Genomic DNA, 27,404 nt, shown 5'->3' on the forward strand with positions numbered 1-27,404 from the left:
ATTTGTTACTTGTCTTTTGGATTCAGAGAACTAATTTGTATAGAAATGTCCCATCTTCAGGAAAATCGGTAACACTCAGAGCTGGGTGGTTTGGAAACCTTTTGTCAAACCATGGCTGCTTTGGTGGAGAGCCCCGCAAAGCCTCTCTCTAGGTGTTAGGCTGAACTAGCAGGCGCTGAAAACCTAAAGCGGAAAATTTACAACTTGATCAGCCCCAACCACAAACCAAAAAACCTGCTACTGGTGCAAACATACGTTCCAGATTAAGTTAGGCAAATGGCTCTCGTTTTCTCAGGGTTGAAAGTTGATCAGCAAAATTCAAAATTGAGTAAACTGTGCTTCCAGTGGATCACCGGATCCTCAAATGCTTATAAATCCCTCCCAACCACTTACTCAAGAGAGTTAATATATTTTATTACCTTCTTGAAAGCTTAGTTTACAATCTCCGGCAAACTTAATCCAATCAGGTATTACTTTCCAGGAACACATATAGTTTTAAAAGTTGGGTAAGTTGAAAAACTAGGTGTATTTTCTTATCTAATGTTAAACTACTAGATAGCTAATGTGTAACTCAGTTGCTTTAATGCCTTTTCTATTTCTTCACATACACACTAACTTTAAGAAGCAGAAATTAAACTGTTGGATTTATTTGAAACTTTCTTTAAAGTTTTATTCATCAGAGGTGCAGGTGAATTTTTTTCACAGCATGAGACAAAATAAGAGAGTGTTACCCACACCTTTAATTATGTCAGGAAAGACTGATATCATGCCTTTTTTTTTTTAATGGGGTAAATGTATTTTGCAACCTCCCTGTGGTCATACAACCATCTTCCAGCTCAGTCATTTGATGACCAGTCTAGCTGTTAAGATTCCAGGTAAGCTAGTTTAGAATTACCTCTGGATTCTCCAAGATGGCTAGCTCTCTAGGCAAGTTGCAGAAGACACCTTGGGTCCTTTCTTATCTCGGGATAGGAAATCACTCCCTATTACCTACCCTGAATTTGAATGATCATCCTGCAGATTTTAACTGATATTGTCATGTTGAAGTTTGGTAGTTATTGTTTACATGGTTTCCAAGACCCCCGTCTTGGAAAGTATTTAAGAGATTACTGATTTCCAAGAAACCAAAGAAATCTGTTCTTTTATAACATGTGAAATACACACTTTTCTTTAACTAAATAGCGTATATTTGACATTGACAAATGCGCAAGAGACAGGAAACTTATTTTAAATGACTTTGAAGGAGAACAAATAAATAGGACGGAAGCAATCCTCTAGAAGAGTGGGCTTGGAATTAAAGAAAAAGTTTGGAATAAGGTGTATGGGGGTGGCCATCTATGCTGTAAAATGTTAAAGTTTCATCGAACGCATACAGGTGGTGAGCAAACATCCCTGGAGAACCTCCTTTCCAGGGACCTAATCATTTCACTCAGTGTCTTGATTGTGATTTGTCTCCTTAAAAGGAGGTTTCTTGTACTTCTTTTCACCACGTTTTTCTCTGGCAAAGGTGGTCCTGAAATATCCACCCAGGTCTGGGAGTTTCTGATTTACTTAGACTAACCCAGAAAAGTCATTCTGAAACTGTGTCAAGAATACACTTTTTTTTTAAAAGTAAGAAATTCCTGATTAATAAATTAGGAATCTTAGCCACTCTGTCCCCAGGTCATAAGGAAAAATCTCCAGTCAAGGAAAGAGGTTCCCCAAAACCCAGACTGAAGGAACAAATGTTAGGCACCCAGGAGTTCAGTAACTGCTCTGTACTTCCCCCAAATCTCCACAAGTCCCCCGAACCAGCAGAGGAAAGCCCCATGTCCTTCACACCTGATTCCCTTTCTTGTTACCGAACCTCGGTAGCTAAGAATGAATTTACCCAAAGATGGAAGCTCAATTCAGAGAATAAGCTCTGGGAAAATACACCAACCAAAGACATTCAAACATTATCGTGATATTTCAGTTTTAGTCTCACCACGGGGAGGCGGATCCTGGTCAAGAATATTTGAATCTCTGAGTCACGATTATTCAACAGGTGCCCTTTGCTATCCTGCACACTTCAGCTGCCAGGCTGCCTTTGCCTGGTTTTGACAGGGTCATGCCGCTAGTGTGAAACAGCTCCCAGCATGGCTGAGTTTCTCTTGTAGCACGGACTTGTCTTAGAGTTTGGACAAAACGACTCTTGAGACAACAAAATTGACCAAACTATGAGAAAAAAAAATTATCTTTGGGGATAACTCAGCAGTGACTTTGCACACCAAAAGGGGAGCAAACATTTTGTGCAAGCAGCATTGTGTGAGAAAACAGACTAAATTGTTAACCTATGAAATATTTAATATTTGTATGTCTTAAGAGATAGAACAATAGAGTTTTGAAGCTGACTGACTGCTAAACTGAGGAATTCACAGAAAATTTTCATTGTAATACTGTGGCAAATAGAGGATCATTTTATCCTGAAACGTATTGTAATTCACGTTACTATACAAAGGCAGTTTTGTAATCAGTTTATCGAGGCTATTTTAGAGGAAAGAAACCCCCTACCGTAAGATACCAAAATCTTTCCCCTTTTTACTTTCCTGGCCCTTTCTGATCAAGTTTGGATCAAGCTGATTTATAACGATTTTTGTACAATCGATATTTTAATAGAAATTTGGTTTGGGCCATCTTGTCTACTCACAATGAAATACTTTCGTCCTCAAAGTCGATTCAAGAGAGTAGATGATTAGAACAGGGTTCAGGAGGCAGGGAAGAGATTTCACTCAAAGTCCAACAAGTGAGGCAAGTTTCAGTAAAGGAAGGTGCAGTTAGAAATCTTTAAAAACTAGTCTTAAGCGTGCTGACTTATATGTTGCTAGGGAGATGATGCAATGAAAAGACACCAGCGGAAAGTGATCTTTATTGTACTTTGCTTAACCCTACGGTAAAACGGAGATCCAAACAGGGAGACCTGTGGAAATTTGGATCTTGGAGTTGAGGTCTGAAAGTAGGAAAAGAGGTAATGGTGGGTACTGAGCCAGGCGCGCCCCCTCTTTAGTGCTGTCAGATAAGTTTCTGGCAAGCTCTTTAGCACGCCGCGGACCGGGCGCCCGCTGCAGAGCCACCTGCTACCGGGAGGTAATAAACCAGCACCTGGGCGCACCCCGGGGAGACGGCTCTAGCCCCAGACAGAGCCGTGCGACCGAGGGCCCAATGGGTCTGGACGTACAGCTCTCGGACCACAGGTCTCTCCTGGCTGAGATCACCAGCCCAGGGAGGATGAAGCTCATAGTACAGAGCTCTTAAAGCGGTGAGCCGGTACAGCTCTGGCCAGCTTAGAGGTGGTGGTGAAAAGTTGGTCAAAGTTGCGGCCAAGACTTCTACCACAAGCGACTGAGAGTGGCGCTGCTTTCATGATAAAGTAGATGCAAATTCGGGGAGCAGGCAAATGGTGTGTCAACTCTGGGGCACTCTAGTTAACACCGGGCACGGAGCAAGCAAGCCTCTCCACCCACGAACTGTAGACTTTTAAAACCCATTGTCGCTTTGGGCTCAGATCGTAAGATTTTGAGCCAGTTTCCTACGGTGAGGGGGTGGTCGGAGAGAGGAGTCAGGCGAGGGCTGCAACTTCGGGGTTCTGGCGGAGGGGAGCGGGAAGGGGGCGCGCTGGGTGCTGTCCATGGTGCTGGGAAGAACGCGGCTTCATTTCGCTTCTTTTTGCGGCACCCAAACCGAGCTTAGGTGTAAAAGAAAAAAAAAAAAGAGAGAGAGAGAGACGGGGAAACCGAAAACTTCAGCGGCTGAGATTTTTTTTCTTCCCATGAATGTGGAAAATACGCATAATGATGTATAATTTAAAAAGCTCTCTACGAGAGTTCTACCCTATTTCTCTGTCTGCACAGCTGAGTCAGCAGCAGTAACTGGTCATTACAGGACGGTTTCCTCCTTAAAGTGTTCCAATTTTTCAAAGTAATGTAATTATCAATTACTGACATACAAAGTAAAGAGGAAGGAGGAAAGAAGAAAAGGTGATTTGAGACTTTAAACATATCCAAAGGCATTTAGCTATTTTCAGGTTTGAAATCATATACTAATAACCGCATGACTTAGCCCATTAGATAATATGAGCTTACTGAGAAATTATTTTTAAAAATATCATATATTTAAGTAATTCTCTAAACGTCATGCTAGCCAAATACTGCAGTTATGTTTTTTGTTAGCAAGAATAAAAGATGTGGTTTATGTATTGCTGTGTGTGTGTGTGTGAATCTGAAATGGCTGATTTCACTTTAAGCTTCCAAATGGTATTATAATAACTGCATTCTCTTAAAACAAATTAGATTTCTTAAAAGACAGGTGTCCAGAAAGACAATATACAAATAGAAAGTATTTCAAAATTAGAATAAAGAACTAAATAGAAACATTGCTTACCTAGGAAGCAAAGCATACTTCTTTTAAGAAAGAGAAAAAAATATATATAGGTTTTACATATGTGTAAAATACATGTTTTTTACAAAAAGTTTGTATGTGTAATGTGTGTGTGTGAAACTATGTGACTAAATTTCACGTAGAATATTAACTATGTTTGGTCAAACCAAAAATGTGAAAAACATGGCTAATTGTATTAACACGAAAAATGTTAGCCTTAGCAACTTGAATCCATGTGACAATGAAGAAGGGAGAAGAATTCAAACAGCTGACACGATGATCAGCAGCAACTGACAGCATCTCATTTGATATTTGATATCAAGCACCAGATCAATATTTGTGAGATCAATGCAATTTTAATGGTTTTCTTTTGAAACTGTATGAAAGCCAAATTGTGACACACTGTGCTAGGGTTATTTTTAGAGATGGCTATTCCAGGGGATGATATTAAGTAATTTACTGAGGCAAAGCAAAAAAAAAAAAAAAAAAAAAAAAAAAAAACAACAAGCAAAAGCAACGCCCACCCCCCCCCCTCAAAATCTCAAAACCAAAACCACCATAACAAACCAATATTTCTTCAGTTGATAAATCCTGATTATCAGTACCCAGAGAAGGTAGGAACATTTATTGGAAAAAAGCCATGTAATCATAGTTAAAACAAAAAAGAAAACAACCCTTTGGGAAACTCTTTGGAGGTACATGAAGATGAACTGAATCAGAGGTACCTTTTTCAGGCACAATGGGATTAGGTAGTACTTGAGCAAAAAGAAATGAAAATGATAAAAAGAGAACGCTAGCCCTTTCAGCTATAGGGGCAACTGCTCCATGTGTGGAATTCTGTGTGACGTAACAGATTTTTCTGTGTCCTAGGCAGAAGAGAAAACTGAGACCCTTGTAACTCATCGTAAGGTCCCACAAAGGTCACATGGAGGGAAAAAAAGTAATTAGGTATACATATTGTCTATTATTTTCCTTTTAAGTTTATACATTAAAAATAAAATGCAAATTGATCTCAGACGCTCATAGGTCCCCAACCTATAAATCTTTAAATGGTAATCGAGAAGGGTTCTACTCTTTATTTTTCAGTCTTTACTGCTTAGTCAGACAGCAATGTTAACTCATTTGCTTACCAGCTCATTCTGACAAAAAAAGCTAAACTTTATTTGTTTTTACAGATTCAGTTTTGAGGAATTTTCATGCAGAAGAATCCAAGACAAGCAGCAGATTCTGGGGAGGAAGATGAAGGGTGGTGCAGAGAGAGTATAATAACCAGGTGAACATTCTGGAAAGACAGTAGCGAGGTGAGATGTGCTGTGCTCCTGATAAGCAGATGTTTAAGTTTTTGCACTAAAAAAGAAGAGTTTTCCACTTGTAATCCAACTTTAATTAAGAACTTGGGAGAGATTGGTTTCTCTTTTGCTTGAAATAATGGGACACTTTGGGAAATTTCAGATGCCTGACCTAAAGACTTCTTCCTCTCCAAGACAGAGAATAAAATACTTCAATACCATGCACTTCTTAAAATTTTTAGCTCAATGTTTCTCTTTTTCTAATGTTTTTCTTGATGAAAGTAAATTACATGATAAATTGTTAATTTATTATTACTAACAGGTCACTTTAAAAAAAGGCATTGTATTTTATGCTTTTAAGTGAAATATAGACCTAGTCCTTTTGCAATAGAATTAAATCATGCACCTGGTATGCTCCTTAAAAGCCTAGGTAAAAGTATATTTTCCAGGATTTTGAATAACTCCATAACAAACAGTCACTCTGCATGTGTCTCTGTGTTGTATTTTATTTCAAGTCTGGCTGATTGCCTATAAACTAAAGACACCAACGGTTTATATCAACTCTTCTTTAATGAAATAAAGTCAACCGTACACACATTACATACAGATAATTTGCAGATGCAAATGAACTTGAGGCATTCAAAAATGTTTATTACAATGTCTTGCAGAATTTCAACAGGAAAAATTTATTTAAGAGAAAGTAAATTTACAAACAATCCCCGTGACCAACATACATGGAATACCTACTAGGTTACTTGCACTGAAAAGACATACACATACTGTATATGTTGTCTATCCTGGTGGAATGGCCATATATGCCCCATGGATGGATATGTACATGTCTGTGTGTACACATACACACAGGCATATATGCATATATACATATTTTTCTGTTAGGTCTTAAAAAAACCCTGAGTATTTCAAAAAAGGTAATGAACTTTATATTCAATTGCGGTTAATTTGGACTTCAGTTTGGCTCATCATAATTTGACCAATAATTTTTACCTGTTAGCATGAAAGGCAATACTTAGAATTTAAAAGTTTAGTGTTCCAAAAATGCTGCTCTTCTTAAGCCACTTTGAAGTAATGCTAGTCAGTTTAAGATCCAGATCTACATGTTAATCTCTAGTTTTGCCTTCAAACAGAATTCAGTTACAAAGAACTTGGAAAGATTTTGAATCTATTCAGGAGGGGAAAACTCTTTAATTTTCTGAGGAGTAAAAACTCCCCAAGAAACTTCATATAGCTTCTTAGATTTTGCTTAGCATACGTGATAAAACATTGATTGTTGCAGTTTGGTGACCCATGAAATTTGGGGGTTAGTTTTCTCTTCAGACCAGAGCATATAATTATGCAAATAAAGAGCTGTCACTGATCTAGTGAAATACTCACAAACACATGCACTCTGAAATTGGACAGAAAAGTGAAAATGGTTGGTGATGTGATGGTGCCATGGTTTGTTTTCCTGCCAAGTTTCTATCCAAGTTCATTATTCAAATTGTAAACTTTAAAAAGAGACATATCATTCGTGGGGGTGTTGGTTGTCTTTTCATTTCGGATTCTTTGTATTGGTACTGCAGGCTGGCTACAAAGTACAGTTCAACATTATTTTACCTATGACAGTCTCCCATATTACCCGATGCATTAGCCAAGGAAGAAAACGTGGAATGATCTGGAAAGAAAAATGCAGGGCCTCTCTAGATTTCTCTCTAGAAACATGTTTCATGTCTGTTTCAAATAGAACTCAACAATACAAAGAATATAATGAAAGGTTTTTTTTCTTTTTTTTTTTTTAAACAAATCTCAAGGCAAAGGACTGGGAAAAGTTGCCTGGAAGGCCTCATGGATTAAATCAAATTTCCATTTTCAAGCTTTTTTCCATTCAAAGGGAAAAGGCTGGTCACTGCATGATATCCACTTAATGGTCAAACTTTCAGGACGATTTTCTCCTATCTAGCAATTAAAGCCCACTACATAATATTTGGTGACTTTAACCTTTAAGGTTCATTTATAATTACCACTCCTCTAAAACCTTTGTGCTAAGAATTAACAAGAGTTCTTGAATGTAACCATGCTCTTTGGCATCAAGGTCTCCCAATTCCAGAGTTACCATTGCGCAGGCTGTTGCATAATTTCAGATGTCACAGAGAGCTCCACTGATGAAATCTGAGAAGGCTCATGTCAGACCACTGACTGCTAAAGACATCACTACATGAAAGATCAGTGGTGTGAAACTTTAAAAACATCGATCCAAATGAATCAATTAAATCAACATTCATCCCTCCTAAGTGTGAGGTTTAAAACTATCATTGTTGCCTTTTTTTTTTAACCCTACATAGATTTTGAGATAAACGCTGGAATGCTTTGATGGCTACTTCTATTCTCGAATCTGTTAATCGACTTTGTGCTATTTTCCTCTTTTCAACGTCTTCCACTTGGTGTACATTCTTTACTTTTAGTACAGTGCATGACAGTTGCAATGCTTTAAATCTAAAACCGCTGAACAAAGCTGACGCTTTAGGTAGGGTAGCTTTAAGCTCTGTGAAGTGTTGATTAAAAACCCTTTCCCAGACTCAAACTGATCTTTTTGGAGATTAATAGAATATTAGATAAAAGGAAGACGAACAATTCAAGAGACTCCCACTCAGTCACACTATACAAGGAAGGAAGGAAGGAAGGAAGGAAAGTATTCAATTTTTGAAAGGGGTACCTCCTGGAGTCTTTTATTTTATATTATTATACCTCCTAATAAGTAATCATGAAATAACCACCACTATTATCCTTTTTTGCCACCCATATTTCAAAAATGAGACTATCTTACATTTATTTAAAGACTTTTTTTCCTCTATAGAGGCATAGGCAAAGTTTTTGAGGAAATTTTAGACTTTCTGTAATAGTAATCTTTCTGAAATGAGCTAGGATTACAGACACCGAAAGGAACCTGTCAGTTTACAGTTACAATCCATGATTACAACGGGAGACACACATGTGTCTGGATTGGACCACCCCCCCTCCCCACCCCCTACCCAGGTAATCCAGAGAAAAATGAAAAATTCTAATTTATTAGCACTGATAATACAGGAAACATTATTTTGTCATCCACACTCCCTCAAAGGAGTTACAGGTTTTAAAGAAAGAAAAGCTGTGAAATACATGTAAACAGGATATTTTTAGATTAGAGGTAATAACACATCCAGGATCTATATAGGGATTTGGGAGCAATTTAATCTCAGCAGACTCCTTCTGGAAAACACATTTGTTTACCATATAAAGTATATCTTATAAAATGATAGTTTAACAACAGGTTCTAATTTCCTTGTAGCTAAGGAGATATTTCAGGTCTTAAAAACAAATGTTAGCTTTGTGAAAGTTCCAACCTAAAGAGTGACTCAACTGAAGTTAGGATATTACTTTACAGCAATAATAATAGTAATAATAAGCAGCTGTAGGTTTAAAATATTGATAAATGCTGTCCCATCATTCTTTTTAAATTTCTTTTATTGACCTCTATGTGTGATAAAATGAACTTCTGAACAAGAATAACACATCACTGAATATTGGGAAAATTGTTTTTTATTTTAAAATAGTAAACAGAAATATATCATATATAGGAAACTCCTGTGCTTTAGTTTTCTTTTGGTATAAACAATAATGTAATCCAAGTTGAAGCACAAGGTAGAAACTTGAGAAAAGAACAATTATTACAAGTACATCTCCTCCTTCCCCATTCAAATATCCATGAAAACCTTTAATGGCTGTATGGTTATGTATCTTTAGAAAGCTCCAAAGCCAGGATCTGGCTTTTAAGTTTTAACAGGACTATTCTGAACCTTAGATTTATCAGCAACTCCTTGCTTTCCATTACACTTCCTCTAAGAACTCACTATACAGTTAAAAAAAGAAAGATAAAAGCCCACTTCCAAACTTTAAACCTCTACTCTGCTGAAAACTTGTCTAAAGAAATCAGAATGGGAGATCAGAGCAGAAATTTTGTTAACCCTTATCTCGTTCAAGCAGGCGGGCTACTACCAACTGACTTGTTATTCTTGGAAAATTGAGGTGAATATAACAGTATTATATTCATACCAAGAAACCTGTAATCAACAGGTTATAAAAAATTCCACATTACAAGGAATCTTACTAATAATCAGCTGGAGGTCTAGGGCGGGATGCCTAGCTCTCTCCCGGTGGCAACAGCTTAGATCCACAAGTAGAAACTGTATTTACACAACTTAAGTTTGCAAATAGCTCTCTATAGATAGTGTAAATAAGGCCTAATAACACAGTAGTTTTAAAGGCAATTTAAACAGTGATTTACTCCAGTTACCAGTAAAGGTTTTTAAAGAAAGAGGTGAGAAAACTGAAGAGAAGGAATAGGAGTGATTTGGTTTATAACCCGAGCGTATTTGCTCTAATTCAGTTGTAGAAGCTTCACAAACTGACTACTGTACAAGTGCTGATTTAAAAAAAAACAAAACAATAAAATTAGTTCCCTGTGAACATTTTCAGATACTGAAAACACCACACAATTTGTAACACTTTGAAAAATACATACAATCGGTATAAATTCTCAAAGCCTGTCAGTGGAAGGTACCATTAGTTAACACAGTTCACCATTACTTCTAAACAGAAAAGACTGCAGACCAACATGCTTGACATTGTTGGAGTTATACTTGGATAAAATGATGTTTTGATTTTTCCACCTATGTTGTTTCTGCTAAAATAACATCAAAAGATATTCATATAAGACTACTGAAGAAAGATCACCTTAACTTAGCATCATTAAAATTATGAAAACTAATTAAAGCACTTGTGTACTAAACACAGATACTATCAGTTTTAAAACTTGCTGAAATCGATTCATAATATAAAAACAATGAGGTTTTCCTTTTAAGTTATTCTTCTGAGGAGTCAGACAGTCCTAAGTCATTTTGGGTACATTTTATCATGACCTCAAATAAGGCAGGCATATTGTTGCATATACTTTAAAAAAGGATGGAAAAATATTAAATTCAGATCCTCACTTATTAGAAACAGAATCTTCTCTAGGTAATTAAATTCTACAAGCAATTAAAAAATTGATAATGTTAAGATTTAACATGTGAATTTAAAAGTCAGCAAAATCTTAACTTTTTTTTTTTTACCTTATACTTCACAGTGTTGTTGGCCAGATCTTAGCTGGATTAAAAAACTTAACTGTTGAAACCGTAGGGCAAAACCTTACAAAGGAGGTGGACTACTACGAATTATACCATTGGGTTGGGAGGAGAAAAGTCTTTCATACTGTTGGAGCAGAAAACTAAAAAGAATCATCTTAGTTACACTAAGTCTTTCAGAAGGAAAAGGTTCAAGAGCAGACAAGTTCATTTTCCTGATAAGGATAAAAAATTATCTCCCTAAAAAGGCCTAACAACCCCCCCACCCCCAAAGCTCAGAACGTATCAATCCAGTTAAGATTAACAAGAACAACAAACTTCCTCTACATTAAGATTTAAACAAGACTTAACTATGCTATCTAAATTACAATGCTACCCAATACACACTGTGTATTTTAGAAAGTAAATTCTAGTGATGAAGTTGGAAATTTCACTGAAAATGAAACCTTTCACTCATGTACTTAAACGATTTGCTCATCACTATGCACTGGATAGTGCAATTAGAGACCTGTGTAAAGCCTCATATTCAACTGGCAAGGATTTTCCGCCATAACGTGGATTCGGTACTTTATCCATTTTTTTGGGGTGCGTGTGTGTGTGTGTGCACTTCTGGTCTCAAAAATAAGATTGTTAGGGAGAGCACAAGTTGCCCTCCTCATACTACACAGTACATCACCGCATGCATGTTCCGAATTTGAACTTGGCTTTGGGGGGGTTTAGTTTGGTTTTGGATGGGTAACTGTATAACTTCTTAAAAAAAAAAAGACATAAGTCCTTAGGGAAAATTCTATTGAAAATGGAGTTTTTAAGTCTAGAATAAAAAGTTTGCCTGGGTTCGGAGAGAGAAAAAATGGACACGATTCTGGGTAAAGTGTGTGTGGGGGGGGCGGGGGGGCGGCCGTGGGAGCGGTGCGGCGGCGGCGGGCGGTAGGACCGCGCGGACGCCGCTCGCCCCGCAGCGCCCGCGCGGGCTCCGTCGGGACCGTCTGAGGCGCGCGGACCGCGCCGGGCAGGGCACCGTCAGCCTCTGTCGGCGCGGAGCCGCGGGCTCGGCCCGCAGGAAGCGCCGGCGCGACCGGTGGACCCGGATTGCTTTGACAGTTGCACTCATCTAGAAACAATCCCGAACGCCGTTTAGATGTGTCTATATATATATATATACATACATATATATATATTTATATATCACGGCCCTGAGGCCCGAGGGGGAAAACAATCTAATGAGGGGCTGGGAGTCGGCTCGCCGGGCCCGGCGGGTGTGTGTGTTTGTGTGTGGTGGGGTGAGGCGGGCGGACGCCGGCTCCGGGGGCGCTTCCTCGCCTCCCCCCTCACCGCCCCCCTCCGCGTCCTCGCTCTCGCTCTCCTCTTACAGCTCTTCGTGCTTTATTCGGTGCGAGCGCCGCGTCAGAGCCGGCTTGAGGGAGCTGCTCTTGGCCTCGGAGGCTTCGGTGAAGAATTTGAAAATAGACGGGAAGCTCTTCCAGGAAGTGAGCTCGTGGCGGTCGGTGCCTGAAAAAACGCACAGACAGGGGAAGGGGTAGGGGGGTTACGCGGTGGCCTCGCGCGCCGCCGGCGCGGGAGGAGGGGCGGGGGGACACGGGGCCGCCGATCGTCGGTCCGGGAGACCGCGTTCCCCCCCAGCATCGCCCCCGCCCCCGCCCCTCCGCGGCCTGCGACCCCCTGGGGCCGACCCCTGGGGACCACCCCTGTACCTGAGGGCTCACGTGGGTCCCCCCCGCCCCGGGGGGAGGCTCGCAGGCCGACTCCGCGGCTCCGCCCGCCCGGGCCCGCGACCCCGGGACTCCGCCGTCGCGGGCCGGAGCCCCCCCAGCACGGCCACCCCACGACCGTGATGCGCGGACGCGGCCCGTTAGTCTTCCAGCGGTCGCCCGAGGCGCGGCCTTAGCCCCCTGCGGGCCAATCGAGGCGCGGGGCGGGGAAGGGCCACTCCCTCTCCCGCCGGGGAAAACCACCCACCGCCCCCACGCCCGGCGCGCGCGGGGATTGGTCTCCCCGGCGCGGCTCGGCGTCCCGGCCGCTGCCGCACCCACCGCGGAGCACTCACGGTTCTTTGCTTTCCCAGAGAAGCAAACACGTCCGAGTTTAGTGTCCCAGCAGCTTACGTGTGTGTGTGTGTGTGTGTGTGTGTGTGTGTGTGTGTGTTTTAACAGATCTTAGGGGACAGTTTTACAGAAGCTAAACAAAACCCCTCAGTGTTTCAAGGCAGTCACTAGTAAAACAGCCTCTAGGCCCCCCTATGTTGTCAGGAGGAATGCAACTCACCAAATGAAAGTTAAGTGGTCAGTTTATGGAGCTCTTTTATTTTACTACAGCTTCTTTTCTGTGGGCTTCAGTTTCATGCTAATGTAAATTTTTTTTTTTTTAATAAAATCTTCAGTTTGAGACAGACCAAAAAAATAATAACATTGATGTAGACAGAAGACGAGATGAGGCCGTTAACCTGTTTTTGACTCCTTGGGATAGCTCACATCATTTTACTAATAGCTTTATAAACGGAACACTTTTTAAATTAAAAAAAAAAAAATGACAGCAACAAAGACTGTCCCCCTAGAAATAATGAGTGAATAGCTTTGAAACGGTTGAAATCTCTTCCTAGATCACTCAATTATGCAGAGGGACACTGCCTGGAAGTCTCTGGATTCGGGGCCTCTGTCTGATACTTTAACATTGTTAATGATAATTCTTTAGTCTGTAATAGTAGGTCATTGCTATGGTTACTCTACAATGGTGCAACACTTTGCTTTCCCCTTCAGCTATTCGCTGAGTCCTGGTAACCACATTTGTTGCCTAGCAACAGTTTTGTGACAGTATCACAATCTGGGAGTTACAACAATAAGGATGCTATGGCTGCCTCGACCAGAGAGCAGAAAGCTATATTCTGTGCCTGTGACTTAGCTGTGGGAGCTGGCCTTACTAGAGAGCCCCTCTTTTAATAGGTGTCCTCAGAAGGATGCTCTCTACCCTCCTGTCCTCTACAGATTGGCCTAATGAACCTGCATTTGGAACTAAGATCTAGTACTGAAGTCATATCCTTGAGAAATATCCCCCAACACTGCTGTGTTCAGACTGAAAAATGAGGTCATCTTTCCATTTGCTTACTCATTTTGGGCAAAATTCAATGTTAGTCAGGGGGAGAAAGAAGATGAGTGTAGGTTTATCCTGGCAAATCCTAACGTGCCTGACTGGATTTTGATGTCTTAGTAGAATTCTTGGGGAAAAAAATTATATATATGTGTGCCTGCATCAATAAGTGTGCAAAATTTCAAGTTCTTTAGAATATATTTAACTTTCCGATATTTATTGTCAGTATATAACTTTCACTGATTTATTCAGCTAACAGTCTTAAAGACTTCCTTTGAATTTGGAGTCATCTATATTCTCCAAATACAAAAGAAGTTTGTGAGCAGTTCTAGATAAGCTCAGACATACCTACTTTAAATAATATTTCATGGGTATGTTTAGAAGGGGGCCCAGTTTCTGGACCGGTTTATGAAACGACCAACCCTGTTTCTAGAGTCTTGTAAGTCCAGTTTCATTTCAATAATAATTACTAGTAGCACTTATAATGAAAAAACATTTTTAAGTCAATTGTATTGACTATTCTCCAACGTATACTACATGGAAACACCCATCCCCAAACACAATAGGGAAAAAAAAAAGGTGTTAATTGTCTCTTTTCCTTCTCATTTCCCATGCTTCCAGGCTCATTTGGCATTTCCTCCATAGTGATCACACTTTGACTTACTAATGTTATCAAGGCTATGCTGAATTTGTACGCTTTCTTAGGGAACTCCTCTCATAATTCCTCCCACCTCTTGAAAACCAATTCAATGTATGAATCTAGAGGGACTTAAGGAGTCAAATGGTCTGAAGCAATTTTAACTCCTTTATTTTTTTTCTTTCCTGGTGACAGTCTTTCTGAAGGATGAACAAATTTCCCTGGTGATAAAGTCACTACAAAGGCTTTTTAGTTTTAGCTTATGATGACTCTCTGCTTGATTAGTCTTGGGCTGAAAAGACCAAAGTCCCTGAGATAACTGAAGACCTGCACTGGCCCTCAATATTTACCCTTGCAATTTAAGAGAATAAATAATGAGAATGTGTGCTCTGTCGGAGGAAGGGAAATTGCCAGGAGTAAAGTAATAAGCAAGGTGGGTTAGAAACTGAATTGTGGAGAATGAAGTGGGGGAGGGAGAATTCTCCCTGAACTAAGGAGTGGTAACATAAATATCTTATATAAAAATGGCTTTCTTTTCTAAATTACCAAAAGTAGATTTTTAATAATTTAAAAATAGCATTTGGAAGTTAGGTAGTTGCATGTCCATCTGGGCCTGTGTATACACATTTCAAAAACATGTTTGGAGACCATTTTTGAAAATTCAAGGCCAAAGGTCAATCAAAATATTCACAAATTAGTATGAATATCCACCCGTAGCAATACTAACAGAATGGAAACTTCGGACAGCAGCTTTCTAGTAATTAAAAAATATACCACTTTAGGGGAACTGCTTCCGTCAGGATGGGAACACAAGGCCATTATATCATCTGTTCATAAGAGCAAATAAAGGGGGAAGTTTAGGCTAACTAAAAAAGCAGCCATTTATTAATAAACGGCAGTGACGTGTAGGTATCATGGAAACTAGTCCAGTCAGCACTAACGTATGTTACTTGAAGGAGATGAACATGGTTTTATAGTCAGGCCTGGTCTTTGCTCTACCACACCTTTACCCTTAGCAAAAACTCCTCTTTTTAGGGACTGTGAACATCTTTCTCCTTTTCAAACTCCCATTTTCCTAATCTAAGTTGTTCCCACAATGAGGAGACAAAGGGTTTTCCCAGGTTGATTTTTGTATCCTTTTAGACTGGCAGGCTTTCTCTTACTGGATGATTCACCTTTGGGGCAAATTCAGTTTCCTAGTCCATAAAATCAATTCAGTATCAAAATAAATGTGCAGGATCTCAGTTCTTTATTACAAAAAAGTGCCCTTGCTCAGTCATAATCAGTGGTTCTTAATGGACATGGTAGTGGCCTCTGGGGCATTTTGGAAATCTGTAGGAAAATTTTTTGGAGGTTAAGACAATTGGGAGGAGCTTTTGACATTTATTGGGAGAAGGCCGAGGAGATGAACATCTTTCAGTTTGCAGGGCATTACAGCATGAAGAATTGTTCTGCACTGTACATGGTTTTCAAATGTTTCGTGTAGTTGTAAAACTTGTTTATGATTATGGGCTTAGAATTTAGATTTGTTTAACAAAGTATTCCGACATGATTCTTTAATATAACACAATTTTCCAGGAATCAGGTACCATGTAAAGTGAAGGAATTTTGTGCCTTGTGTTGTTCAGAGTATTGCCAAGAATGGATTACTATATGAGAAATATCTCATCACTGGCCTCACTGCTCACAGTTCTTGAACCACTGATAAGCACACCTGCAACTGGCCTGTATTTGTAGATGTAGAATTCCTGGTGAGCTGATGCACAGGACCCACGCAGGTTTTCTTGAGCACTTTAAATAGTGATATGCATATTATTCGGAGAAAGCAATGGCACCCCACTCCAGCACTCTTGCCTGGAAAATCCCATGGACGGAGGAGCCTGATAGGCTGCAGTCCATGGGGTCGCTAAGAGTCGGACTTCACTTTCACTTTTCACTTTCATGCACTGGAGAAGGAAATGGCAACCCACTCCAGTCTTCTTGCCTAGAGAATCCCAGGAACGGGGGAGCCTGGTGGGCTGCCATCTATGGGGTCGCACAGAGTCGGACACAACTGAAGCGACTTAGCATGCATATTATTATGGGTTATTTTTCTTTTATTTCCTTCATATGTTAACTAGGGGAATACAACAATTTAGCAATCTTGTAAGTAGGTGAATTATGTTATCTCTAGAATTTATTTAAGGATAGTTAAAAGCACGACAAAATATTTGTGAAAATAATATGTTTTTAGATGATCAAGGGTCAGCTTAAATAAAAATGAAGTTAATTCTTTTTCATTACATTAGAGATTAATTTTACTATAACCTGAACCCTACCTACAGCTAGCTCTTTTATCCTTACACAGGGTAGAAAGTGCCTTTTACTTCACTTACTTAATGTTTCTTTCACAAATACTGTTTGTCAGTGACGTTGTTCATTGTGAAATAACCAAAAGGTAGTAGACAGGGGATCTTCCAATTAAAATACTACACTGAATGTTCTTTATCTCTCAATTGTTTAAAAAATGAACTATAGCAAATTTCAAGGAGGTAGAGATAGCACAAATGGTCAAAAAGGTTAGACACTTTAAGTATAAAGGATGAGACTATAAGTCATATGAGGAAGATCAAATTGCTAAAATGAGTCAAGTTTTCCCAAAAGACTTTATGTGTCTTTTATGCATACAAACACATTACACACACCCCACACATTACAGTGTCTTGTAATGGAACTGAGAAAGAAGGAGGCTACATTTATGTATCAGCATTTAGAAATTAAACAAGAAACAGTTGGAAATAGTACTGTCAGTGGAATGCTCAAAGAATAGCATGAGAGAAGAAAACATTGCTGTCTTTTGCCTTGTCTAATGTCCCTTACTTCTTCCTATGATGACTTTAATTGAAGTGTTTCTTGCAAATCTGCCTTGTCCATACTCCTCTTCACTTGATCTTAGTGCTTAGAATTTTTTTTTTTTGGCAAAAACTATGCCAAAATATGCTACTGAGTTAGCAGCCAAAATCCTGATGTTTACTTTGGTAGATGTAGACTACTCTGAAGCTGTACCTCATTTTATGCAGTAGATGTCTTAAAAAGTTATATGTAAATATAATTTCTGTAAATAGAATATTTTTAAAGGAAGAAACAGGTTATCTACTTCAGTGAATCTTTTAATAAAGTGAAGAATTCTCTGGGAAAGCAAATAATCAGTCTTCAAGTGACATCACACATGTGTGCATGCACGCGTGCACACACACACACACACACACACCCAGATTTTCCAGAGGTGAGGTTTACTACTATAATATGATGGACAGTATGAGTTAGGTCTCATTGAAAAGATAATTTATCCTCTATGACCCACCTCCCAGAATATTGGAAATAAAAGCAAAAATAAACAAATGGGACCTAATTAACCTTAAAAGCTTCTGCACATCAAAGGAAACTATTAGCAAGGTGAAAAGACAGCCTTCAGAATGGGAGAAGATAATAGCAAATGAAGCAACTGACAAACAACTAATCTCGAGAATATACAAGCAACTCCTACAGCTCAACTCCAGAAAAATAAATGACCCAATCAAAAAATGGGCCAAAGAACTAAATAGACATTTCTCCAAAGAAGACATACAGATGGCTAACAAACACATGAAAAGATGCTCAACATCACTCATTATCAGAGAAATGCAAATCAAAACCACTATGAGGTACCATTTCACACCAGTCAGAATGGCTGCGATCCCAAAAGTCTACAAGTAATAAATGCTGGAGAGGGTGTGGAGAAAAGGGAACCTTCATACACTGTTGGTGGGAATGCAAACTAGTACAGCCACTATGGAGAACAGTGTGGAGATTCCTTAAAAAACTGGAAATAGAACTGCCTTATGATCCAGCAATCCCACTGCTGGGCATACACACTGAGGAAACCAGAAGGGAAAGAGACACGTGTACCCCAGTGTTCATCGCAGCACTGTTTATAATAGCCAGGACATGGAAGCAACCTAGATGTCCATCAGCAGATGAATGGATAAGAAAGCTGTGGTACATATACACAATGGAGTATTACTCGGCCATTAAAAAGAATACATTTGAATCAGTTCTAATGAGGTGGATGAAACTGGAGCCTATTATACAGAGTGAAGTAAGCCAGAAAGAAAAACACCAATACAGTATACTAACGCATATATATGGAATTTAGAAAGATGGTAACAATAACCCTGTGTACGAGACAGCAAAAGAGACACTGATATATAGAACAGTCTTATGGACTCTGAGAGAGAGGGGGAGGGTGGGAAGATTTGGGAGAATGGCATTGAAACATGTAAAATATCATGTATGAAACGAGTTGCCAGTCCAGGTTCGATGCACGATACTAGATGCTTGGGGCTGGTGCACTGGGACAACCCAGAGGGATGGAATGGGGAGGGAGGAGGGGGGAGGGTTCAGGATGGGGAACACATGTATACCTGTGGCGGATTCATTTTGATATTTGGCAAAACTAATACAATTATGTAAAGTTTAAAAATAAAATAAAATTAAAAAAATAAATAAAAAAAGAAAAGAAAAGATAATTTAGAAGAATTTCTTGGGCAGCCATTCACTATTCTAGTTATTGTTAGTCACCTTATTTTACATGGTCTGAAACCAAAAGGTCATGGAATAATTTCAACAATTTATGCATAATTTACATTTTAGGGTCTGGTTTAGAATAGGGAATATCACTGTTCGCAAAGTCACCTCTGAATATGAAATATCCTTTTTAATATCTTTATTTTAGGAGGAAAAACAACTATGTTTCCCTACCCTCTCCTTGACATCCCTCTCCCCTGCAAAAGAATTTGTTTTTAAAGAAAAAGATAATGAATAAATTTTATATGCTTCTTACGATAAAGGGGGAAAGAAAAAAAACAGAAAGATATGAAACACATTAACAGGATAACATATCTATGATACTTTCAAACTGACAAGGATTGATTTTAAAAATTGATCTTTAACAAGAAAAAGAAATATGAGCAATTAGGAAGTAATGAAGACCCTGTCAATATAGCTATGTTGATAATAACAGGTAAGGGAATTCTTGAGAAAATCTAATATATAAAAATCAGGAGGTCTGTAATATGCATTATTGAGTCCCAGTGGGATTAACTAATGATTTTATGAGCTCACCAGTGGTTATTTTTAGAAAGCTATAAAGAATTAGAGAAATACTAGAGCATGGAAAAATAATGTGCCTTCTAAACAGAAAGAAAACATATATTACTATTAAAATTCATTGCAAAATGAATTCTAGAGCTTCCAAGGAGAACATCATTTAAAAGAATAAATCTACCAATATTTGAACACAGAAGGGCTCCTGATGGTGACTCTCCAAGTTAGAAGCACAAGTGTGAGGCTCAGTCACGTGGGGTGGGGGCAAACAAAGTGGGGTGGTCACTGAGGCTGAGTGAGGAAAATGCCAAGAGCAGCTCACTAAATGCGTCACAGGCCTGCTTAAATTACTCGTGGAAGGAGAGACAGGCAAGTCTTCGACTGCTAACAACGCTGCAAACCCATTAAGGCTGAGATTGTGTTGAGACCCTAAAGGCAAGTCATCAAGCTTGACTAGGGATAACAGGCTGAAACAAAGGCAAAAAAATCAGTGGTAGAAACTTCTGGGTCATTCGCAGCTCTGGGAAAGTCTGTCCTTTCCTCCAGCATCTTTTCTCTCATCTCTGGAAGGGGAGTGGGTGGTGGTTTGGGCACTGGGCAGCTTAAGATTCAAGGAGACAACTTTGGGAAGCCAACTTCTTCTCAGGCAGAGTAGAGAGCCTGCAGTAGCTATGGGTCTCCAACACGAAACCTGGCAGACCTCTCTAGTGCACCTCTCCTAGCCAATAGAAGATGGACACATTTTAGTTGCTATAATTGCTCATCAAACCCAGACAGGTGGTGTGGAAGTCCTCTTGTCTCGTGTACTACTCTTAGCGTTGTCACAAGGCCTGCCTCCAGGAATACTGTTTCCCTGGCAAATCTGAGCCCAGGTGTGGGCAAAAGTTCTCTTTTTCTAGGTTCCCCTTGTCATTTTCAAAAGTAATTTTACCAGCTCTGCGATCTACTGTGTGGATCACAACAAACTGTGGAAAATTCTGAAAGAGATGGGAATACCAGACCACCTGACTTGCCTCCTGAGAAATCTGTATGCAGGTCAAGAAGCAACAGTTAGAACCAGACAAAGAACCACACTGGTTCCAATTCAGGAAAGGAGTACGTCAAGGCTGTATATTGTCACCCTGTTTATTTAATGTATATGCAGAATATATTATGTGAAATGCCAGGCTGGATGAAGCACAGGCTGAAATCAAGATTTCTGGGAGAAATATCAATAACCTCAAATGTGCAGATGACACCACCCTTATGGCAGAAAGTGATGAGGAACTGAAGAGCCTCTTGATGAAAGTGAAAGAGGAGGGTGAAAAAGCTGGCTTAAAATTCAACATTGAAAAAACGAAGATCATGGCATCTGGTCCCATCACTTCATGGCAAATACATAGGGAAACAATGGAAACTGTGAGAGACTTTATTTTCTTGGACTCCAAAATCACTGCAGATGGTGACTACAGCCATGAAATTAAAAGACACTTGTTTCTTGGAATAAAAGCTATGACCAACCTAGACAGCATATTAAAAAGCAGAGACATTACTTTGTTGACAAAGGCCCATCCAGTCAAAGCTATGGTTTTTCCAGTAGTCACATATGGATGTGAGAGTTGGACCATAAAGAAAGTTGGGCGCCGAAGAATTGATGCTTTTGAACTGTGGTGTTGAAGACTCTTGAGAGTCCCTTGGACTGCAAGGAGATCCAACCAGTCCATCCTAAAGGAAATCAGTCCTGAATATTCATTGGAAGGACTGATGCTGAAGCTGAAACTCCAATACTTTGGCTACCTAATGCGAAGAACTGACTCACTGGAAAAGACCCTGATGCTGGGAAAGACTGAAGGCGGGAGGAGAAGGGGACAACAGAGGGTGAGATGGCTGGATGGCATCACTGACTCAATGGACATGAGTTTGGGTAAACTCTGGGAGTTGGTGATAAACAGGGAGGCCTGGCATGCTGCAGTCCATGGGGTCACAAAGAGTCGGACATAACTGAACTGAACTGAACTTACCAGAGGATTGTACAAGCACAGAGCTCTAAATAAGGAATGCAAAGAATCATGAAATAGCTGTTTCCATAGGTATTTGATCGTATTATTTCCAACACAAGCAGCAAAGAGCTTTCTGGGCCTGCTTCTGATCACGAGGGCTAGTGCAGCTTTCTAGGTATCTTGTCAGGCTTCCCTTTTCTTCCAGCTTCTCTGTGTTCCTCACTAGCTACCCATGGCTTATGGCTGCCAGTCTGACTTTGTGTGTGTGTGTTTGTGTAAGTAAGAGAGAAGTAGGGAGAAAGGGAGAGAAAGTAAGAGAAGGGAAGTGAGGGGGAGGAAGGGAGAGAGAGAATGAGAAAGTGACGGCAAGGAGAGATTGAATGGATTGCAAAATACTTTATTTCTACGCAAAATAAAATCATTTACTAGTTCAAATATCTGAGTCTTCTGTGGTCCTCTTCCCTCAACTGTGGATTCTATTCTAGAGGATATATTTTGTGGGAAGTTTTTTCCATGGGTCCTGTGAGTGATATACAAAGACTCTGCTCTTGGAGCATACGTGCTGGTGGGGATGACAAGTGATAACCAGGTATACCAATGAACCTGATAGTTTCAGAGTCAGAAGCACTGTGGGGGAAACACACACACACACACACACACGCAATGGCGGAGGTGAAGAGAACAAAGAGGAGGAGAGGTGGTCATCCATTTACACCTGATGGAAAAGACTTCTGACCCGAGACCAGAATGGAAAGAGGGAGCCAGATGCAGGTCTGGGGAGGATGCTCTAGGCAGGGTCCTGGGAGAACAAGGGCCAGGGATGTGGGGAGGTTGGGGGTGGGGGTGCGGGGGAGGGTGGGTCTGAGCAGGGGACAAGCAAGTCACAGTCAAGGAACTGAAGAGTCAGTGCCCAGAGTATGGAGGGTGAGGGGAAAGTGGAAGACGATTCAGAGAGGTGGGCAGCCTCCAAGCCATGTGAGGTTTCTCAGGCCACAGTGCAAGGTTTTGATTTTATTTCAAGTACAATGGAATTAATTTAATTTTATTCCAAGTACAAGCAGCAGAGTTTCATCAAAGGAGAAATATAATTTGTACTTAAAGAGTACCCTTTATTTTTTTTTTTGGTAAAGACTGAATGGATTATGGGGGAGTTGGAATGATGGATTTAACCCTCCCTGATTGCACTTATCAACTCCTCCCACCTGTAGATCATTCTCCTCCCGCACACTTCAGAATATAAAACACACCTACTTCTGTTTCACATAAAGTGAGTTATAGTAGTAGGCAACAGTCATATGTAGTTAAGAGTTGAAAGGCAGCCTAATAAAATATTTCAAAGTAGTAGCTGGATTAGAAACAGCATTTTCCTAACAACCGTGCTCTTCTCCGCTGATGCGTCTGGGTTCTTGACCCTCTGGGCTGGTGTGTGTGGTGGGAAGGTACCAGGCTGGGAATGTGCTCTCACCGTGTTCCATGTCTGTAGGCCTCCAGACGTGACTGTGGACTTGCTCTCCAGGCAGGCTTTCCCACTTTCTTCGCTTCTATGAACATACAAGCCTCTCAGTAGGCTTTGATTTTGTTTTTGCTTGTTCCCTGACTCCTGATCCAATCAGTTACCAAATCCTGACAGTTATACCTCAGCAAAGTTTTTCCAATCTCTTTTTTTTTCCCTTTCCATTCCCCTGTTACCAGTCTGGATTTAATGACCTATTATTTAGCCTCCAGAAACTTCCTCCTAACTTAAACTTCACTGCCTTCACCCTCTTCTGTCTTGTACCCTGCTACCGGATGAAAAATTCTAAAGTATCCTCTGTGTCACAGACCTCTTTCTCTGCTCAAACATATCCAATTTTCTTCAGAATCTTTCAAATTATGTAGAAATTCCTCCACGTGGTTTAAAGCCCTCCATTCCCTGGATTGAATCTTCTTTTCTGGGTTTAATCCATCAACTGTTTTTCTATAAATATCCCCCATTCTCCCAGGCCCAAGTCAACTGACAATTTTTAAACCTTTTCAAAATCTCAGGGTCTGGGCATCTGTGATTCTGAAGTCCAGTCAGAGAAGAGATTGATTACCATGGTGAAGTTTTTGAAGGCAGTGGTCAAACTTTACTCATCTTCAACACAGATGGACCAATGTACCTTATACTGAAGTGTATACCAGCTTTTAGAGTCTAGAAATAAAATCCTCTAAAATTGGAATGTAATAGTGGTTGGATACTCTATAACCAAAACTCAAGGAGTAGAGTGTTTTTCTTGCTCTCTCCAACAAACTGAGGAGGTAGGTGCAGGCGATCCACAGCCCGCTAGTAACTAGCTGTTAAGTATAGAGTATCTCATAGTTCTACTTAGCTAAAGTGCTGTCCTTCTCTAGTAAATACAATTTACTAGAATCAAATGACGTTTAGGACAGGGTCAGAACTGAGAACTTGCAGAGAGTCAAACTTGAACTGTTCAAGAGCTTGCATTCCCAAGATGTAGTGGGCTTGGTTCAAATTTAGATGCAGATAGAAACATAGCAAATATAAGATAGTAAAGATGTGGAAAGAACCCAAGATAAAATTTCATCTAACAGCTCCATTTCACAAGTGAGAAATCTAAAGTCCAGAGCAGCTGTGACAGGCCATAGCTATACTGACACTTTGCTTAAATATATTTGCTTAATATTTATAAATTGACTAAGCATTATAATAAAACATTTTCAGAAGATGTCTTATTACTTTCAGTTCAATATTTACTTCCTCTAATAAAACTTCTTTGATTCCTTACCCCACACCAACCACTTCCTTTCTTCATGTTTCAGTGTTTTGTGTATATATAGCATATACTATGGAGAAGGCAATGGCACCCCACTCCAGTACTCTTGCCTGGAAAATCCCATGGACTGAGGAGCCTGGTAGGCTGCAGTCCATGGGGTCGCGAAGAGTCGGACACGGCTGAGCGACTTCACTTTCACTTTTCCCTTCCATGCATTGGAGAAGGAAATGGCAACCCACTCCAGTCTTCTTGCCTGGAGAATCCCAGAGACGGGGGAGCCTGGTGGGCTGCCGTCTATGGGGTCGCACAGAGTCGGACACGACTGAAGCAACTTAGCAGCAGCAGCAGCATATACTATATTATCATATACTTACTTTGCTTAACTAGTCATTTCATGTATGAAAATATCTTGTTTTATCTCCAAATCCTTTGAGGGTAATGCCTCAAAACTTCTTATTCCAGAAATCACAGCTGAGGCTAATAGATATGTGTTGTATAAAAAACTGTCTAGAAATGAATTCACCAGAAACCTGATACTTATTAAATGCTATTAAGATATAATAAAGCATAAATTCATAGATGTTTTCTATGGTTTTTGCACTATTTTGATGATGGGTCTTCTTTTGAAATAAAGGAAATGGAAGCATATGGAAGATCACAGCAATTAAAACTGGTGACTTTACAAAGCAAAGTGCTAGTGGTATTCTGAATTCATACGTGAGTCAGATGAACCTTTGTATCTACAGCATCATTTTATATTGTTTTGTCAGACTCTCAAAAGCACAGACCTCTGCTGTGCAGCCAGTAGGAAGAGGAGGTGAAGGAAAGACAAGGTGGTAAAGTAGCCATTATAGATTGCCCCAGTCACTCAATGATTTGGAATTGTAGTAAGCCTATACACTAATTTGGGGAGAACTGATATACCTACAATGTTGAATCCTGTAATCGGTGACTGTGATATATCTTGCAATTTATTTAGATCATCTTTAATGTCTCTTAATGAAGGTTTATCAGTTTCTCCACAGAGGATTTGCACTTCAATTTTTTGGATTCATTCATTTATAATTACACTTTTTATTTTTAGATAATTATAGATTCATATGCAGTTGTAAGAAATAACACAAATGGATCCTGTGTCCTGTTTATGATTCCTGTTACAGGAACACCTTATAAAACCATAGTTTAATACGACAACTAGGATATTAACATGCTACAGTTAAGCTACAGAACTTTCCATCACCACAAAGATCACTCATGTTTCACTTTATAGCCACATCCACCTTCCTTCCAGCCTTTCTTTAACCTTTGGCAACCACTAATCTGTTCATTTCTAGAATTTGGTCATTTGATGAATATTATATAAATGGAATCATGCAGTACATAATCTCATGGGACTGGCTTTTATCATTCAGCTTAATTCTCTGGAGATTTATCCAGGTTGTTGTATGAATCAATAGTTCATTCTTTTTTATTGCTGAGTAGTGTTCCATGATATGGATGTACCGCAGTTTAACCACTCCCATTTCAAAGGATATCTGGGTTGTTTTCAGTTTTTTGGCTATTATAAATAAAGCTGCTCTAAATATTCATGTATGAATTTTTCTGTGACATAATCTTCATTTCTCTGGGATAAATGCCCAAGAGTACAACTGCTGGGCTGTATATTACTTGCATGTTTTGTTTTGCAAGAAACTCCCTCACTGTTTTCCATAGTCATCACACAATTTTACAGTCCTTCCAGCAATGTGTGAGTGATCTAGTTTTCTTTGTATCTTTGCCAGTGATGTATTAAAATCAGAGAGTCTGATTCTTCCCACTTTATTCTTCTTTTTCAAAGTTGTTTGGAGTATTCTAGTTCCTTTGCCCTTTTATATAAATTTTAGAATAAAGTTATGTATGTCTACTGTACAGTAATGATTTATTTGACCTTGCCTCAAAAGGTTTCAGCTGGACCTCTGGAGTATCTGGAGATTAAAGTCAGCAATGCAGGTGGTCAACCATGTCAATATGAGCTGAGTCCCAATAAAAACTCTGGACACCATGGTTCAAGTGAGTTTCCCCAGTCTGCACTGTTCTATGTGTATTCTTACACACTGTTGCTGGGAAAAGATAGCCCTAGCCAAGACACGACTGGAAGAGGACAAATGGAAATTCATCCTTGGAACTTGCCTGGACTCTGCCCTGTGCGCTTCTCCCTGGCTGATTTTAGTCTACACCCCTTTACTGTTATAATGGTGAGCACTGTGCGTGCTCCTGGCAAATGACGAAACCTGAAGATGGCTTAGTGACGCCGACTTGTGGTTGGTGTCAGAAGTGATGGTTGTCTTGGAAACCTCAAAGGGTTGTACCTACAAAAAAATCTTGCTGGGATTTTGATAAGAATTACCTTAAACTTCTGTTATCAATCTGGGGAGAAAAGACAAGTTTACTGTGTCGAGTGAATTTATGCACATGCTATGTCCCTGAACTTTTTTTTTTAGTATGACATGTTTTTGATGCTACCATAAACAGATCTTTAACTGCTTGTTGTTGGTATATAGAAATGCAATTGATTTTTGTATAATTATTTTGTATCTAGCAAATTTCCTAAATTACCCTTGTCATCCTAAAAATTTATCTGTAGATTCTGAATTTTCTACATAAACAATCATATCTGAATAATTTCAGCTTTTTCTTTTGTAATTCTTAGAGCTTTCATTCCTTCTAGTCGTAAATTTAAGGAAACTGTGAACTATAAGCAAAATAGTCTCCAAATGCACTCAGAACATTAACTAATAGAGACAAATGAAATATCATATAAAACAAATTATTGTGAATAATATAAATCTGGCATAACATTATTACATTGTCTATTTTGATTGATTTTGTGATGATGCACTTTAAAAGAAAAAAAGAAAGAAAAGGTTTTGTCAGGTAATGTCATCTAGTTGCTCACTGCTAAGTCGCTTCAGTCGTGTCCGACTCTG

The 27,404-nt window shown here is 39.6% G+C and overlaps 1 protein-coding gene and 1 long non-coding RNA gene across 4 annotated transcripts in view; one reads left to right on the top strand and one right to left on the bottom strand.

The window, feature by feature from the left end:
• The first annotated feature begins 338 nt into the window (after positions 1–338).
• LOC129639707 (uncharacterized) lies at positions 339–27,263 on the top strand. The gene is made up of 4 exons (XR_008708563.1): positions 339–506; positions 5,266–5,343; positions 5,571–5,696; positions 26,379–27,263. It is a non-coding gene; the product is annotated as an uncharacterized LOC129639707 (long non-coding RNA).
• ARB2A (ARB2 cotranscriptional regulator A) overlaps positions 9,242–27,404 on the bottom strand; it is a 418,957-nt gene continuing 400,794 nt past the window's right edge. For 2 of the 3 annotated variants that reach the window (XM_055564819.1, XM_055564806.1), the window contains 2 exons: positions 23,148–23,223; positions 9,242–12,349 (listed from right to left, as the gene is read on the bottom strand). In XM_055564819.1, coding sequence (XP_055420794.1) covers positions 12,169–12,349; positions 23,148–23,223 — 257 coding nt within the window. In that variant the 3' untranslated portion in view covers positions 9,242–12,168. The remainder of the gene's footprint in view (positions 12,350–23,147; positions 23,224–27,404) is intronic. The other variant, XM_055564812.1, reaches the window with a different exon arrangement.

Source organism: Bubalus kerabau, chromosome 1 (genome assembly GCF_029407905.1).
Source record: "Bubalus kerabau isolate K-KA32 ecotype Philippines breed swamp buffalo chromosome 1, PCC_UOA_SB_1v2, whole genome shotgun sequence".
Taxonomy (NCBI): domain Eukaryota; kingdom Metazoa; phylum Chordata; class Mammalia; order Artiodactyla; family Bovidae; genus Bubalus; species Bubalus kerabau.